Source organism: Nuphar pumila, chromosome 6, assembly GCF_984573655.1.
Source record: "Nuphar pumila chromosome 6, dmNupPumi1.hap1.1, whole genome shotgun sequence".
Lineage (NCBI taxonomy): Eukaryota > Viridiplantae > Streptophyta > Magnoliopsida > Nymphaeales > Nymphaeaceae > Nuphar > Nuphar pumila.
Window position 1 is genome coordinate 115448157 of NC_143254.1, and position 18436 is coordinate 115466592.

Genomic DNA, 18436 nt, shown 5'->3' on the forward strand with positions numbered 1-18436 from the left:
AAGGATATATTCCGAGAGCATGGCCAACTCCTCAAGGAGATCTTTCACCAGCCTTGCAGCACTGGTCTCAAGCTTATTTTACAGATAGCAAAGTACAACGAGCTTGGCTTGTGTCTCTTCAGTTAGTGGTGAGAAAAGTATGGGAGATTAGAAATCAATTATTTCATGGCTCTTGCTTCAATATAAGTCTATTATTCGGGTTGTACTTAATGGTATTGGTATCCATGAGCACATCCTACATATTTTAGCTGGATCCATCCATATTTTTTGAAAGAACCTGTTGTATCCTGATTGTTGGAAGCCTCGGCTTCCAAACTGGCTTAAGGACTCCATTTCTGTTTATGTACTCAATATGGACTGGAGGATCTGCAAGTTGTGTCCATCCAGAGATTAATAAGTTTATTGGGTGAATGTGACTTATGGTCCCATATATATTTGGAAGGATTTACCCACCAGAGTGTTTTCCCTCCTCGTTAGATATGTAATAATTGCTACTTTCTTCTACTGGTAGCAGACCGATTGTCCAAAAAAGAAAAACCAACTGTTTCTCATCGGAACAGTCTCTTACAATCATAGAGAAGACGAACATTTAAATACGGAAAATAACGGCATTCTTTTTCTTATGATTTTTTTTTTTCACATTTCTGTCAGTGAAAATTTCTTAAAAAATGAAAAACATTTTTTTACAAAAAAAAACAAATCAAAATAGAAAATTTAATTTCCACCAATATTAATGGTATTTATGATTTTATTTTTTTTGTGTAAAAAAAATACCGATGCTTGTCACATTGCTTGCACGCTCAAGGGAGAGACATTAAACATAGAACCAAAGTCATGCTTTTATTGCTAAATTCTCAACAATCCAACACTCTTAAAAGTAAATTTTGGTTATGAATGAAAGTTCTACATGGGACGTGCAGCATGAGTTTTGATATCAAGACGGCCCAAGTAGGGAGAATCCAAGAAGCCAAAGTAGAGGTAATCTCCAATCTTCAGCCCAGCAGTAACTTTGCCTAGTGCAGGGTCAGAGTATAGAGCTAATGCTTCACCTTCCACGCTTACAGCCAGGATCCCACCTTTCAATTGACTTTGAGGTAGCTTCATAAACTTTAACACGATCAACAGTGCTTTCCTCAAAGTGGGAGTTCGCATCAACGTGTCCATAAGCATGTTTCGATCCTGAGCCGATTGAATTCAAAGAATCAGAACAAGAAAAAGAATGACGAGAAATAATTGTTAGAGGAGACAAAAAATGGTTTCCTTTTTTTTTTTTTTAAAGGCAGGCAAAATTATATTAAGGATGCGAAAAAATTCGTGGAAACAGAGTCTTTGGGGTGAGCAATCATCCAAAAAAACAGTGCAAACAGGAGAAGATTACGTGTGTAGAAAAAGGATTACATGTGTAGAGAAGCAACTATCAAAAGTCAGCCATGAACTAACTAAAAATTACTTCGAGTTTACGTTGAGCATCTCGATTTATGTCCTCTTGATACTTAAGGTAAGAGTCTGAAAGGCGGGACACATTCGTCCGCAGGATGAGTGCATCCCGCTTAATGTGGGCCACATGTCCTGCGTCAAACGATGGACATGGGCACCCCAAAACCCACCCCTGTGGCTCCCACTTGTACTGAGCTACAGTACAGTGGGGTGGGTTTTGTGGTTTTACAGTATCCGCTCTCCACCGAAGTGCATGGGATGCAAGTCGCTTTGTCCAGGATATGTTGTCCTGGGCGTTGCATCCAGGGTGCCAAACGCACCCTAAAAGCTGGGGGGCTAAGTGTTAGACAACTTGAACAAAGCCCAGTAGATTGAATGTTCCATAGTTGGTCATTGTTTCCATGTCCTTGCTTTCACTGGGTGATCATTTTCTCTCTCAAAAGCTTTTAAAAAGTTACTAGCAACATGGATATGTTGAGGAAGTACCGCAACCAAGCCAATCCAGAAGCGACCATCGCCATCGTATCGAATGTTATCTGGAAGCCCTGGCAAGTTGTCGATGAACGGCTCTACTTTTCCCTTCTTCTCACCTTTAATATTGTATTTTTGGCACCTTGCCCTGAAAAATTAGACCCAAAAAGTCAGGTTAAGATGTTTTGCTAATTTTCCCACAGTAAAAGTGCTACAAACATCATGGATTAAATTGTTTGTGATCTAACAAAAGCTTTTGATGCATCCATCACTTGTTTTAATTCTTTTTTTTCGATGACAAGGAACCCTCGCTGAATTGTTTACCTTGCAGAGAGGCAGGCCCATTAAGTGATCCGGTTCTTGGTTTATTGTTTATGGAAAAAGAGAAAAATATCATTTAATATCACAAGTGTTTGAAATGCATTATAAAAGATGAAGTAGGAGGTCGAGCGTAATAAAAGATTAGTGGGTTCCTCTACTTGGTAATTCCAAAAGTATGCCATCGTTTGAAAAGAAAAAAAAAACTGCATTTATTTTTTAACGCAATTTGGCGAAGGGACAATTGCCTAATCGAGATGTATTTCCACGAACCATACAACTATTCGATGGCAGATCAGGTCATATTGTATATAATCAATCAGTTAATTACATTCAATCTCCACCGCACGTCACTTGAGAAATATGCATCTATCTTGTGAAGTGTGAGAATGGGGGCCCATTGACATCTCCATCAAATGAGATGTACGGTAGGGAATGAACATAACCAATGGATTGGTTATAAAGAATATGACCTGCATTAACTTATTGTCTTATACGTCCAAAACAAAAAAGGACCACTTTTGGGCAAGTTAAATAGGACCAACCACTTGTTTGGGTAATAAAGTCAGTAGTTGGTATATAAATATTTTCCCTTACAACTTACATCTATGTCGGTTAACATAAAGGATAAATATTTGCTACTAATAAAGGCACAGAACTATTGAGCCAAAAATGATAGGTTGCAAGTTGCTACTAATAAATCAGAGGAGGGGACAGAACCAGCTTACAGGTCCTGGACAAACGCTACCTGGTGTGTCCAGTGAGTCAAACGGAGCCATAGGGAAAGGGTTTGGTAACTAAGAAAGGTGACCCATTAATTATCGGACCCAGACCCAGACCCATGAGGTTTCAATTAGCATGCAGAGTCTGTCTGGTACAGTTTGACATTTCATACCAGACGTGGGTCAAACCTTAGTCCTCACTAAGATCTGCAATTTTTCTGTCTGGTACAGTATGTCTCTGCCTTAATTTTGGTAGGTTAGGCCACTACAGACCCAATAGAGTCGGACCCACCTGGGCTCGAATGAAGGTCAAATCCACCGGCGTCCCCCAAGTTTCAACCTTAAACGGCCGAGTTTGAAAAGATCAATCTTGGCCCATTGGGATCATGTCCAAACATTTCACTCATGCTCTTAGAAGATAATAAAGCTAAGAATAAGGTGTTGATGTTGAAGGAATGAGAAAAAGCTTATCCTTACACTGGAGTCTCGCAAAAGACGAGGAAGTCGTTGGCAGGAGAGAGGGCAACCCCATTGGCAAAATAGAGGCCTTCCAAGAGGACTTGGGTGCGTTTGGTGGTGGGATCGAAGCTCATAAGCCTCCCATGGGGACGCCCCTCAAACACGTCCAACATATGGTCCTCCACACGGTATTTGTAGCTCGCATCTGTGAAGTAGATGGTTCCATCCCTCGCCACATCCACTCCGTCAGCTACACCGAACTTCTGTCCATCAGCTTCATCCGCTAACAGCTCCACAGATCCACCTTCCTTCACCCTAAGCAGACCCTGTATAATTTCCCCATGTTCAAAAATCATCATATCTCAGCTTTAATTTGCGATAAAAGAGATTACATCGAATTTTAATTTCTACCAAACAAGATGTGCAATTTTTTCTTAATACCACACAAAAGGGAGTAAAGCTGGAGTGCGACTTGGACCCCTACCAACCTTAAGAGAGTCGCAAACGATGAGATCCTTCCGAGCATCAAGAGCAACCCCAAGGGGGCGCCCACCGACGAAGCTGAAGTTGGTCACCACAGGCGGACGCCCATCACCGGAAACCACCACCTTCTTTACCCATCCATCAGCACACCCAGTGTACAAGGCACCCGCATCTGCATCGTAGGCCAAATTTTCAGGCCCCAACAGGCTCCCCTCCCCCAAACGCTCAATCCACTCCCTGAATCTCTCGTTCCTTCTGGTAACCACCATCGGCGCGGCGTCATATCCGGGCAACTCTGCGACGCTAATGTCATCGAATTGATAGAGAGCTATGGCAGCCACAAGAAGAACCGCAGCCCAAACGCTCCAGCTTCCTCTCAGCATCTTGGTTCTGCTGCTGCTGCTGCTGCTTATGGCGTGATAATGGTGGCCGTGGTCGCAGGTAATGAAAAATGTGCCGGATTATGTCTAAGGTCACACAATGAAAATTGTGCCGGATTATGGTACTATTTAATGGGAAGCAGATCAGGTCATGCTGAAAATGAGAGTTTTTACTCATGCTGACATCGTGGCCATCCGATTTGCATTTTAAATGGGGTGGGGGAGTTTTTGAAACGGATCCCATCATTTGAAATAGGATGGATGGATTTCATCCTACATTCAATCCTAGCCATCCAGCAGAACCATTTAGCTATTGATTGGATGGTTAAGATTGAATGTACGATGGAACCCATCCAATTTCAATCGATGGGATCCGTGTTTGGGAGTTTGGGGATTGATGGAACAGGCTTGGCACACTAAGGCAACTTCACGAACTCTTGTTTCGAAATAATTATTTGAGACCATATCAGGCTTATCGTGTCTTGGATGCCATTCATCTATGAAATGGACGGCAACCCAAACTCCACCATTTTTTATTGTTTTTCAGCCGTTCATTCTTTGTGCTCTAGATGCAGTTCATCCACAAGACAAATGACTGAAATTGTTTGTGAATCCCACCTGAAAGGCAGACAATCCAACCATGGTGTTGTTTGAGTTGCAGTTCATCACATGAATGAACAGCGTCCAAGGAACCTTTCACTGTAATCCGTTAGGGTGCCTCTGAGCTGATCCTGTCTCCAATAATTGAGCTGTGCGTAAAGGTCTACCAAAAGTTAGGTGGGGGGATAAGGTGAGGAAATTATGATGGAAAATGATCTCTCATTTGCTCATAGCCGTGCGGGTACACGAGGAAGGTCAACTCATACGTCTGCCACGCCCTTCTGTAATATTACCAACTGATATGTTGAGTTTTGGTAGCAGATCTTGACCGTTATCTTAATCAGAGATATTAAGTTTTCTCTCTTCCAATTGTGATGAGGTTTTATTTATTTTTTGTTTTCTTGAATTGATGTGTTTTGACACATAGTTATCGAAAGCTTCTGTCTAAGTTAAAACTCATATAGCTTCATCTTGGACACATTAGTTTCAGCCATACAAGGGATAAGCGATCACGATTGAGGATTCAAAAGCTTCGATTATTGGTTATGTAACCAACTTTCACGGGAATCAAAAGAAAAGCATCCTCAAGTGAGAACCACAGTTGCTTTCTCACATTTCATCAAACTTGAAAAAGTACTGTGATTGAGATTGGAATTCACAAAAAGTTGAGAAAATACAAGAATCACACGGGGTTGCATACATGACTCGTGAATTGAAATCACAAAGTGGGCAATATGATACCAAATCACAAGATGTGAGTAAAAATGGCCCCTAATGTGATTTCAAATCAGATAAGGGATTCAATCCCACTTTTGCTTGCACATGAGAAATGGATGAAATGAGAATCATTCTTTCGTAATTGTGAGAGAATGATTCTCATTTGAGACCAAGAAAAAGGTCGCTCTAGAAAAACTCTCTTCAAAAGTAAGAAGCCACGCACTTCTTGTAAACCTCATAAATTTTTTATATTTTTAAGAGGAATAAAGGTGAATTTAATGCTAAAATATTTTTGAACTTAAGATGAGATTTAATTGTAATTCGAGTTTTAATTTGGATTTAGAGTGAATCTCAAAATGAGAATTTATTTTGAATTGGGTTTTGATTTTTAATCAAATTTAATTTGAATTTAAGTTGAACTTAACTGAAATTTAATTTGAGTTTCAATTTAGTCGATATTTGAATTGAGTGTTGCATTTGAGTTTGGAGTCTCATTAAATTTCAATTTCAATTTCTGAAATTTGAATTCATATTTAAATTTAATTTAAACTTAATAAATGGATCTCGGATATCCTAATTGGATTTGGATTTGATTCAAATTTTCATCTAAACCATAATTAAATTGAATGTCAATTTAGAATTTAAATTATATAATAATTTGAATCCTTGTGAAATTGAATTTGGAATTTTATTCAGAGCATTTTAATGAATAAAATAATATTAATAAGAATTCTTATGAAAAAGAAATATAAAAATGCAAATTTGTCTATGATGAATGATAAGAGATATCTTATAAAAAAATTAAAATTGATTCTAGATGATTTTAGTGAAATTCACATTCAAAATCGAATTTATAAAGAAATAGAGTTTTTATGGAATAATTGGCAAATTTCATCAAAATAAAATAGAAAAGGGATTCTAGATTAATTTAAGTTTAATTTAATGTGTATATGATGTAATTTCATTAAATTATAATTGGGTTTGTGTGGACTTGAAATCTATAATCCAAAATCAATATAAAATATAAAATATAGATTTTATAGAATGAAAAACTTGAATTAAATACATTTTATAAAACTATAGCGGTCCATAGGATGCGGCATCACCCTATATGGGCCCCTCAAGTTGGAATTCAAATTTAATGTTAAAATTTAAAAATCCAAGTTAAAATGCCTTTCCAAAAGTTTCTTAAAAATAAAATAAGAAAAGTGGAAAATAAGAGAGGACTAATTTAAAACCAGACAAAAACCAACACAAGGGAACTTGTATTGATTTTTTACTAATAAGCTTTAGGGGGTGGACATCCCATCCTATAAGGTTCTCTAGGTTGAGCTTTCAAGCAAGAAAATAAATAAGAAAGAATAGAAAAAAAATAAAAGTCAATTACTTGCCATACAAGCAAGCAATGGTTAACTTGTTTTTGAAATTTAGTAAGTTAAGAAGGGGGTGACGTCCAATGCATGTGGACCCCATATGCTACTTAGGTTTATGTAATACAATATATATAAATTTGTCTATCTAATATGAATGATATTGTGAAAAAATATATAATATAGTTATTTAACAAAAGATAAGAAGATACATAGTATAAATAAGTTAAAAAGAAAATTGTTGGTAAAATAGAAAGAGGGCTGAGATTTTATTAGGAAAGGTTTTGGAAAGTATGAAATGAGAAGAAAGCAATATAAAAAGCCATAGAGGGGGTTCACGCCCCCACTCCTATTGGCATTTTGTTTTAGTTTTTCTCTTTTCTTCTCTCTCTTTTTCTCTCCCTCATTCTCTCCCATTTCCCTCTCTCTTTCCCTTGCTTTCCACTTCCCTTCTTTAAGCTTAGGAGGTATGTACCTCCATTGGACTTGACCTGAGCAAGGAGCTGAAGCGATACTTCGAAGGGTGTACCAAGCCAATTTTTTCAACGTTCGTGTGCACCGAGTTCATCAAAAGAGGTAGGTGGTTCTATTCGATACTCATAGATCGGAGCTCGTATGCACAAGCATACTCTGAGGCTGAATAGGTCTGAAATCATACATCGAATAATATCCATAATTTAAGAAATCAATATAGATTCCAACCTATTGAGCATCAAACTGGGCTTCAAAACCGATTACAGGTTTAATGTACTAATTCAAGAATGGACCAGTCATGAACTTAGATCGGGGAATGGACTGAACATATATATATATAAGGGCAAGTTTCATTATACAGGATGCATACATATCCAAGTCCATTGATGAATACGAACCTAAGCATACATGCATTCATTATGTTCTTATTGTAAATAAATTCTGGAAAAAAAGAGAAAACAAGTTGGGCATGTTTTTCCCTAGATCATTGCATTAACGTTACTTTATCTAAAAGCATCATCAGGACTTCATGTGCAATGTCATGTTTGTGGTTTTAATTGAATCACTATGCAAACTATGTGGTTCAACGGAATCAAAGGTTTTCATGGAAGTTTTGGTTTAAATGGTCTCAAGTGTTCTAATAAAAACTTCTAAAAGGATATGCCCATGATATGGCCAGGCCTAGTTGGGTACAAAAATCGGTTCTGTTGAAGGCATGACCTTTTGTATTTTTAGGACTTCAAGAGATTGGCTTTAAATTTTTATTTGATCAAGGCTTGAGCATTAGCTAATTTCAAAGTGATTGACTGTGTAGCTTCTTCTCCTGCATTTCATGTTAATGATCAGCTTTTTTTTCTTTAATGGTTTCAACTTAACTTAAGTGGCATTATAAATCTGAGATGGGAGAGACGCAGACCACTCACTAGTACAAACTGATATTGTTTCAAAAAAAGAATATATGGCGTAGGCCGGCTGGGGCATGCCAGCATGCAGCCTGCGCCGCACCTTGGTGATGCAGACTGCAACAGCCCTGGCAACACAACAATCAGAATTGTTGTGTGGCCTAACGCCTACAGCAGTCTAAGGTGAGTCAGACCTAGCCTGCCAACTGGATCTGGGTGACAATCCGGGTGCACCCCTTGCTAGTGCACCTTGGTCGCGCTGCACCGGGCAAACAAACAAACAATAAAACACACACTTGCACCTAATCAATTTAAATTTTTTGAAAGAATTAAACTAAGTGCAAGGTACCAATCATGCACGGTCACCTATGAAGGAGTTTTCCTACTCAGTAGACAGTGCAAGAAAAGTACTATGGATAGCAAGCAACGTGGATCTACAATTCCTAAATGTAAAACTAAACTAACAATCCTAATTAATTTACAAGAAAAACAAACTAACAATCCTAAAAAATTTATAAGAATTGAAATTAACAATCCTATGTAATACGTAAACAAGCAAAAAGGCAATAAAATGAATACTTGTTTTTCAATTGCTATTCCCCGACAACGAAGCCAAAAACTTGGTGTGCACTTTAGAAATATATTTTTAAAGATGTATTTTTATGAAATTAATTTGTGAAAGTCGGCCACCAAATAATAAAAATCTAACTCTCACAAGTAGTAAGAACTAGGTCGAACTCGAGAAATGGGTTTGATAAACTTTGTATTCTACTCAATATGTTTTTTTTGCCTCAAAAGAAAAGAATTAAAAGTACTTAAAAGTTCAACAATGAACTGTTAAAGAATTATTACAACCCAATAAACTGAAATAAAATTATTTAATGTGGCCCCAAAGGCCCTAATTAACTAAATATAAAAATACTAAAGAAATATAAAAAATAGAGCTTTTTCGCTTTTCGCTTCTTCACTTGAGATCCAAATTCACTTCACTTTAACACAATGAACTCAGCAATTGGCGCCCTCATGCAAAAATACTTAACAAAAATGCAAAAAATGCAAAATCTATACTAATTGGGGTTAGCGCATAAAATTACAGTTCTATCATTGACTATTCTAGAATTTTTTGTCAGAATAGATTTCTGTAATTTGGTAGAATCGGATATCAATTAGATTCAGATCCTTCTAAAAAAATTTAGATATGATCTCAACCTATGTAAGAAGAGAATCCAAATTACGGAATTGAAAATTTTCATGTATAACTTCAATTATTACTAAATGAACAACTTCAAAAAGCAAGAAATTACTGTTAAACTATCTGACAGCTTATTGTATCAGACATATTTGATATAATAAAAGAGATTAAAACTGAATGATTTTTTCATAAAAGAAACTAGAATTGTTCAGGAGTTCAATCTATTTTATGGATTTGGATTTGAAATCTGAAAGCTTCAGATCTATTAAAAAAAAATGCAAGAAAAATACAGTAAATAACAGAGCAAAAAAAATAGAGTTGCCAGAATATGTCACCAAAAGAATTTAGAATAGGTTGTGAAACAGAATCCAATCTTACTGAATTTTTGCAGAGGAAAAGTAGATTCAAGCAAGAATCAGATCCAATTTACGAATCTTGATTTGGATTCCGAAAACTATATTTATACAGAAAACAAAATCAAATAGAAATTAAAATTGAAACAGAGTTTTAGAGTTGTCAATTTTTACTCTTTGATCCAATTGATCGAATCAAAGAATGAATCGATCTAAACTCCGACAACTAAAACTAATTTCTACACTATCTAATTATAAAATATATGCAAAGAAACAGAAATTCAAATGCAAGAAATCAAATCTATGCTTATTAGATGAATTGATCTAATGCTACAATTAGATTTAGTCCAATTAAGCATAGATCCACATTTTTTTTTTTATCTAAAACAAAAAGAAAAATCAGATTAAAGACAGATCCATCAATTGGATCTGATCTAAACACAAGAAGAAATAACAATTGATGTTGAAATTAACAAAGCAATGGCTAAACTATCTCAAGAAAATCGATCGCCCATTGGATTTGCGCAAGAAGCAATCCAAGTAGCCGATTGGTGGTTTTGGATGCAAATTTTTTGTCTAATTCTAATTCTAAACTAATGAAATGAATATCATCAATTCTACAACTATGAAACAACAAATCAATGGAATAAAATCAAAATCAAACACGCATTTTCATGCATGAAATAGAAAAGGTAAAGAAAGAGTTACCGATTTAAAGATCCGGCAAATCTGATGGCTTGGATTGAGAAAAGAATGGTATTCAACACTTGATGGATGTGCAGCCTTCTTTCGATTGAATCCACATGCTGATATCCATTGCCAAGAAGAGAAGAAAAGAAGGAGAAGAAGAAGAAGATTATGAGAGAGAGAGAGAGAGCATGAAAAGAAAGAAGGGAAAAAGAATAAAGAAGGTGGCTATCGTGAAAGGGGTTCAAGACCCATTTCATGCCCCCCTAGGTGTTCTAATTATAGTCTTAATTAGGTTAAAAAAATATTACTAATTGACTTTCTATTTTATTCTTATTTTCAAAACACGACCTAACTAAGATAAATTTTGCAAAAAAGATGATGGTGCCAATTCAAAGGGGTTTTCTAAAAAGTTATGAAGTGAAATGTGATTTGGATGTTTGTTGATCATGTTTGAATTGGATCCATGATCCAATGAATATGATTTAGACTGGATTAAGGTTCAAATTGTCTTGAGATTTGCTCCAAAATAGTAAAACGGTCATAACTTTCTCGTTTTAACTTTGAATTCCACAATATTCAAACCATGGCTTCTTTAATTGTGAAACATCATAAGCATGAAATGTAAACCAATAAAAAATACTTGAATGCATGATTTATATATTAAAAATGAATGCATTATCAATGCTAGTACCCTTTTTTGGCATGACAAGTGGAGGGGTGATCATTCACTTTGGGATGAATTTCTTGAATTGTATCATGTAGTACGCAAGAAATTCAGCAAGGTGGGGGATTTAGGTTCACTTAATTCTAGCTGTTGAAACATCGTATTGAGAAGGAACCACTTCGAGGTAGTGTTTCAACAGTGGTCTACACTTACATCGAATTTGTCCATGGTTTCTTTGTCACATCTTGATGACAAAAAAAGTGTATAAATCGTTGCTTTCCCCGGGGGTAGATTGGTTCCCTAAGTGTGTGTTATGGGCTAAGGGCCCTTCTCCAAGATCTCGGGTCTTAGCTTGGTTAATTTTGCATGATAGGGTTCAGACTCACAGTTATTTAAAAAAGTTGGGTTTTCAGTTTTCTAGCTGGTGTGTGCTTTGTCAAGCTGTTGAAGAAACTACCTCTCATTTATTCTGGTCCTGTCCAATCTTTGTGGCCCTATTTAATAGGACGTGGAGATCTTCGGACGTAATTGTCAAAGAGGAGTCTTTCGTGCTTGATCTGCTCCTGAGCCTTGTTGGAATTAGATGATGCAAACGATGGAGACTGATCTGGAAGACGTGGTTGCTTACTACTTGGTGGTTTGTTTGGATGACACGCAATGATGCTATTTTTCATCAAATTCCGATCGTCCTTAATAATCTTGTCCATAAAATCCTAGTTGATGCATATGTGATTCTATGTAAGCATCTTAGAGACCTCTCCTTCCCTCTGATCAACGTTCACTCATCGGTGGTTCCTTTTAATCCAGTGGATCCTGGTTGAGCTTGGCTTTGTTGTCTGTTGCTATCTGTAGTAGTTTCTTTTTTTTTAGCTTCTTATTTTTCTATATTTTATTTTTGTTTTCTATCTTGTTTGGTTCATGAGTGGTAATGTTGATCTTCTTTCGGCTCTCATATATATATATATATATAGAGAGAGAGAGAGAGAGAGTAGTGTGTTGGTGCATGATTACTTCGAACATGACCAAAACAAACTTCTGGGACTGTTAGCCGTGACTTTTATCGTCGCTAAAAGTCTCAGCGGTTGTCATCACTAAAGGTGTTATTTGGCGGAACCTCACGCGTGTGATGGACCCTCCGCACGAGTTCAAAAGTGATCATACACCTACACATTTTCGTGTGTGTATATATATATAATTTCCGCAAACCACCATAGATATAGGACTTTCAAAATGTGATCTGCGTGTTCTGTCCAGTAAGGATCAGCTTTTGGATCGCAAGAATACGACATGGGTACAGGCTTTTTTGGTGATGCATGAATTAGTGGTTGTAAACATACCAAATTTCCTGGGCTCATAAACACATTTTTTTATCGAAAAAGCATTATCCATGGGTCAATTTTGACTGAATTGGCCATGTTGAATACGTTTATGAGGTTAGATTGAGTAAAAGGGACTTGCGTTGCAGGATCTCAGCTAGATTGTAGGTACAATCAAGTGTAGCAAATAGCCTCTATATGCATGAGAGAGAGAGATGATTTTCATGTTTTCTTGCAATATTCAATGTCACCTTGACTAGAAATGTATAGAGATCCATCAATCATGGACTTCATATAGATTTTAAATGGAGTGAATGTCAAACAAGTCGTTAGCCAGCAAGATGGACACTCAGTGACCGGCATTCGCATGCCTTGCTGCAAAGCATGAATACCTGGTGTCAATGGTATTAAGGCATGCAATGTTCTTCTCTCTCTCTCTCTCTCTCTCTCTCTCTCTCTCTCTCTCTCTCTCTCTCTCTCTCTAAAGAATGGTTGAAAAAATAAAACAATTAGTCACAAATTAAGTTGGTCAGCAAGTGGATTCAAAATTGTGTGTTGGTTGGTTTTCCTCCACTGCTGGCTCGACTTTATGTGGCATGTTTCTTGATTATAGCTTGAAAATGAAGCAACAGTCCATGGTCACCGAGGTGAGTAGGTTCGAGCACATGCGCATGTGGTATGGATGTCAAAGCTGCAGCAGAAGAGAACAAACGCCCCTAGCCCTATAAATGCGGTGAACCCATGTGGTTACCTAACCAATATGTTGAAAAACTTTCGTTAGGGCAGCTCCTATAAAAATTTAGGGAGAAGAGAGAATATCTTCACATGGTCTTTGTTGATTTAGAGAATGTTCATAATAAAGTTGGAAGAAAACTAATTTACTCAGTATTGAAGAAACAAATTCTGTATAAATATATTGAAATCATTGGAAATATATATGGTGGAGCTATAATAACAGTAGCACTACATATATATAGTGAGTCAAATATGTATTGAAGTTTGGGCTACATCGAGGATTCACTTTAAGCCTATACTTATTCTCCTTAGTCATAGATGAAATTGCATCTGCATGATGTATGTTGTTTGCAGATGATATATTTGCTTGTTAGTCAAGACAAATGCAGTTTACAAAAGAAACTAGATTTGTGGATGAATATATTATAGAAAATTGTTTGAAAATTAGTATAACCAAAACAGAATAATTGCAGCACAATTTCCATGGGAAAGCTGACACGGAAATCTCGTAATCAAAATACAAGATCTTGTTATTCAAAAATATCAGAAAATTAGTTATTTAAAATGTATGCTGCAACAGGATAGAAGATTTAAGATATCACTAGCAAGATTGGTGCAGGCTACATAAAGGCTATGTTTGAGAGCCTTGTGTTGGGATGGAAACATGGTTTCGGTGTCCTGCCAATACATGGAGTTGGGATTCATTGTATTGCCAACTCCACAAGATGTTTGGGACCTCATCATGAATTTTAGATGGTTTTGACATTTTCATGAATTGGTATTGGTTTCCAAACAGGTGTGCACTCTTGGAGTCCAAGATAGTCAACAATTTAACATAGTTGTGGGTAATGAGCTAGTCAAAACTAAAGTAGAATTTGGACAAATTTAGACATTTTTCTTGATGAGGTAGATGATTGTAGCAAAAAATAGACAAAACATTTTTTGGGTTTTGAGACTTCGAAGTCAAAAAACAAGAAAAAGACTCAGAAGAATCAAAGCTCCCACCTCAAAGCCTGTTAAGACCAAGGCAACATTAAACAAGGTTCAACCGATTGACAAACTCGGTCATCACCAAAAATCAAGCAAATAAAATAAATGCAATCACCAAATTCATTCAGGTAAATCATTAAATAGTTAGTATGCAACCCTCCATTTTCACTCTTTCAAACAAACAATCAAACACTGTGTATACGGTATGAAAATTGAATAGTAGAACCATTTCTTTGGCACCTTAGTTTTGAGAATAGTAAGAGCAATAAACAAAATTCAGCAATCACCAACTTCAAAAAAACTTTTCCATTTACACTAGAGTCATGGAGATGCCCGGAAACATTCTTCCACTGTCCATTCGGAAAAGGAAAAAGAAAAGGGAGCTCTATCACCATTCATATTCTCTAATCACCTACGTTTGGTTTGTGCTCTAACTAGCCAACACACACACACACACACACACACACACAGAGAGAGAGAGAGAGTAGAAGAAGAGGAAGAAGAAGAATCAATAGTTAGGGTTTTAAAGAGAAAGAAAAGCCATACATGGGTGCTGAAAAGCCATACCTGGCTCGGATTGTTGTATTGCCATGGACTCTCTCTTTAGAAGAGAGTCGAAATGGCGTATTGGGGATGGAGGTGTGTTGCCCAACACCAGCCCCAGTGCATGGTTTTGGTAACACAATGGCTCCCAAGCACTTAAGTCCTGTACTATTAACCACAATGCAACACCAAATCAGTGGAAACCATGGTCCCAAACATAGCCAAAATGGTGGCAAGAAAGTAGAGTATTATACGATAAACAAAAGCCTCTATGATTAAAAAAAAATGTTTATATTAGACTGCTATAAGATAGTACTCTTGTCTAATGTTAAGTGTTGGCCTTCAAAAACTTGGGAGGAGAGTAAAGTGCATATTGCAGAAATGCATATGCTAAGATGGACATATATAATTAAGATGATTAGATTATAAATGGACACGTTAGAAAAAGATTAGTAGTAGTACCAATGAATGAAATATTTAGAGAATGTCATTAAGATATTTTGCACATTTGTTGAGACCTATCACATTATCAATAAGAGAGGCAGACACAATGCAAGTAAATTGAATTCAAAAAAATGAAAGACCATTAAATACTTGTAAGCAGTGAAGGCTCATGATATGAAAAACTATAATGCGTTTGCAAAGTGCTAATCAAAAGAGAAATAATACCAACATGGAGAGAAATGCATGGCTGACGTGGACTGGCATCTAACCTATTTGAGAAGGTGAAAATGGTTGATTTGTGAAAATAGGGAAGCAGTCCACATCTGCTATTTCTTCCTTTTTTTTTTGTATTTGAAGTTTCCTTCTTTGTTCCTAAAGGATTCTGGTTGAAATGAGAACTTTCGACCTATAGATTGTAAAGCTTGCTATTTACCAACCCTCATTTTACCTTATTTGTTATATATATCTTTATTCTTTCTCTTATTTTATATGAACAAAGAGTTGTCTCCAAATCAGATATAGAATCGAGTTCTGAATCCTTGAAAGAATTAAAGGTGCTGCCAAATATGATGGATTTCTCTAGTTCTTTCTAAATTCATTTCTCACCATTTCCCTCTAATTAACTCATTTCCATCAAACTCGCTCAATTGCCATCTCCCAAACTAAGTCTAAAGGCGACTGAGGTTGTGGTTATAGATAAGAATAGGGGTGGCAACACCTGACCCGCCCGCCAACCCGCCTCTTAGGCAGGTTCGGGTTTGGAAAAAATGAACCCGTTTAATAAATGGGTCGACCCGCCTAACCCGTTTATTAAACGGGTCGGGTTCGTGTTAGGGGTATGCCAACCCGCTTGACCCGTTTAATAAACATTCACTCATGAATGATGTTGAAATGCAATACTTTTAACTACACCATAGAGGGTATTGCATAAATTATAATGCATTGCTACCAAATAACAAAGTATGTTGGGTGAAACTGCAATGCACCGTGGCTTTAAGGCTCCCAACCTGAGCCTAGATGATCACACACTTGTATGCTTGTGATCGGAACACTTGTATATGCGATCATCATGCCATGACTATTCGACACAGCCAATCACATGACAGCATTTCATGTGGGGCCGTAGCTGGGGATCCCATACAATGCTGTCATGTGATTGGCTGTGGCACTTAGCCGCGCCTTTGTTCTCAACTCCTTATATCCTTCTTTGGGATTTTGTTGGCAAGGGAAAACACTACAAAATTGATTTTTTTTTTTTATAGAAAATAGTGAAAATCTCTATATCGATAGCTAAAAAATATAAAGGTAATAAAAGAAACACATAATCCTAAATCCTATATATATTATTAAAAAAAAAAGTATGGGTAATAAGTGTCAAAAATTAGATGTTTCATTACTTTTTTTAAATTAACATTCTTGCCATGTATTCTGACAATGTTATTAAAAATGTATTTGCCCATTCTTTTAAAGGGCTGAGCGGCCTGAGGGTGGCCCATGCATGGCCCAACCCGAACAGGTCGGGCCTAGGCCTAATGAAAGTACATACACAAAAAGGATTACAGTGTGTCAATAAATTTGTGGTAATATGATCACGTTAGGTGAGATTTTGCAAAATCTCATAATATTACCAGGATTTTCATGACATGGATTCATCACACACGATTCTCAAAATCCAGCCGATATTTGATTGTTGCAACAGGTTATAGCTGATATTTGATTTTTTTTATAGGGAAGCAGGGGGATAAACCCCATGGAATTCGAACCTAAGACCCATTGGTTATGATAGTGATCCATCTATCTCATTTGACCCTAAGTCTGATATTTGACTAGTGGAACCATATGGGGGCATTTGATATGTCATGTCCACGAGATGCCCAGTGTGTGGGCCCCATCTGTGTTCACGTAGCCTATGCAAACGCAGGATGTGCGGACATAATATTGGTGTCCCGCAGATGCCAAAAAATGTGTCCGCCGCTGTTCCGTGTCTCTTCCCCCCCTCCCCTCCCCACCCCACAGAACAGCGAGGACAGATAAGCATAGACACACCCCAAAAACGATTTTTTTTTTTTTTTTGGCTTGTGGACAGGGCAGGACAGTGTGTCCTATCCCATCTACCAACGTCTGCTATTCAAACGCCTTCTGTAGGCAACAAACATCGGATGAGCATTCGGTCAGCCAGCACGCACGGTACCAGCTAGGCCAGTTCAGCCAGCGCAGCATTCGATCTTCACAGCACTGTCAGCAAAGTGTGTGATAGGGCAGCCAGCAGCACACATTCAGAGGGCGCAAGTCAGATGTACAACCGAATTGGAGAGTTTCTCTTTTGTTGGTTTGTGGTTTTGTAAAGCCTATAAATAGGAGGCTTCAGATCATATTTGTAATCTTTTAATCTTTGAGAATTGAATTAGACTTTGAGTTTTTGGAAGAGAAATTTCCTCTTTGTGCTTACGAGCATTAGGATCTCCTTTGGAGATATTGGAGGCGTTTGCTTATTATGCAAATACCTTTCGGCCAACGCCTGCTAGCTTGAGGCTAACCGACTTAGATTTGAGCATAGATCAGGTCATGATTTGCCTAGATCGAGCTTCATCGCACATCCGATGACCAACCACGGATCTCTTGCATCTTCAACGTTAATCTGCGAAGACCTCAAGGGCGCAGAGCTTACCACATAGAACTGGTGAGTACTTGACTCTTTTGCAGTTTGTCTAATTCTGATCGGTGCACACCCTAACTAATGCAATCTGCCATGTGCCGCACCTGTTGGACGGAGCATCGATGGCTCCTGCACTCAAGTAAGCTATGTTGTGTTAGCAGTGAGGCCTTTCTCAATCTACATTAGGCGAATGGAGGTTTTCTGCATGTCGAGAAGACTTTGCCGCTTAGTGAGGGAAGATTGTGTGTCTTCTACATCTACGAGCACAGGTTACGTGGAATGAGTTCCACAGTCCCAGGATTGAGCTAGATCTCAACATAAGCCTTGTCGCACTCTGCTCGTGTGCAATTCATTTTGCATCGCGTCTCTACTGCTATGTATCTACCTTGCACAGCGCATCGTCATAACCTCCATGTCATGCGCTACCGTGCACCATCGCTTTCACAGCAGCACGTGCAATGCTTACGCAACCTCCCTACGCGAGATGTGTATTCCTACACATCGCATGCTAACTACCGTT

The 18436-nt window shown here is 37.5% G+C and overlaps 1 protein-coding gene across 1 annotated transcript; it reads right to left on the minus strand.

Annotated features, from left to right (window-relative positions):
- Positions 1–823: 823 nt before the first annotated feature.
- On the minus strand, positions 824–4506 carry LOC149835809 (protein STRICTOSIDINE SYNTHASE-LIKE 6-like). The gene is made up of 4 exons (XM_090008769.1): positions 3896–4506; positions 3426–3733; positions 1924–2056; positions 824–1179 (listed from the first exon to the last, which is right to left on the minus strand). Exons 1-4 carry the CDS (start codon positions 4271–4273, stop codon positions 904–906), a joined length of 1095 nt encoding a protein of 364 aa, XP_089864895.1. The 5' UTR covers positions 4274–4506; the 3' UTR covers positions 824–903.
- Positions 4507–18436: the final 13930 nt, after the last annotated feature.

What these genes read in the sequence shown, in the direction of transcription:
- LOC149835809 (XM_090008769.1), bottom strand. Translation starts at nt 4,273, where the DNA reads ATGCTGAGAGGAAGCTGGAGCGTTTGGGCTGCGGTTCTTCTTGTGGCT. An exon ending in TCGTTTGCGACTCTCTTAAG is followed by an intron (nt 3,734 to 3,895) that starts GTTGGTAGGGGT and finishes GAAATTATACAG; the next exon opens with GGTCTGCTTAGGGTGAAGGA. An exon ending in TCTGGATTGGCTTGGTTGCG is followed by an intron (nt 1,180 to 1,923) that starts GTACTTCCTCAA and finishes CAATCGGCTCAG; the next exon opens with GATCGAAACATGCTTATGGA.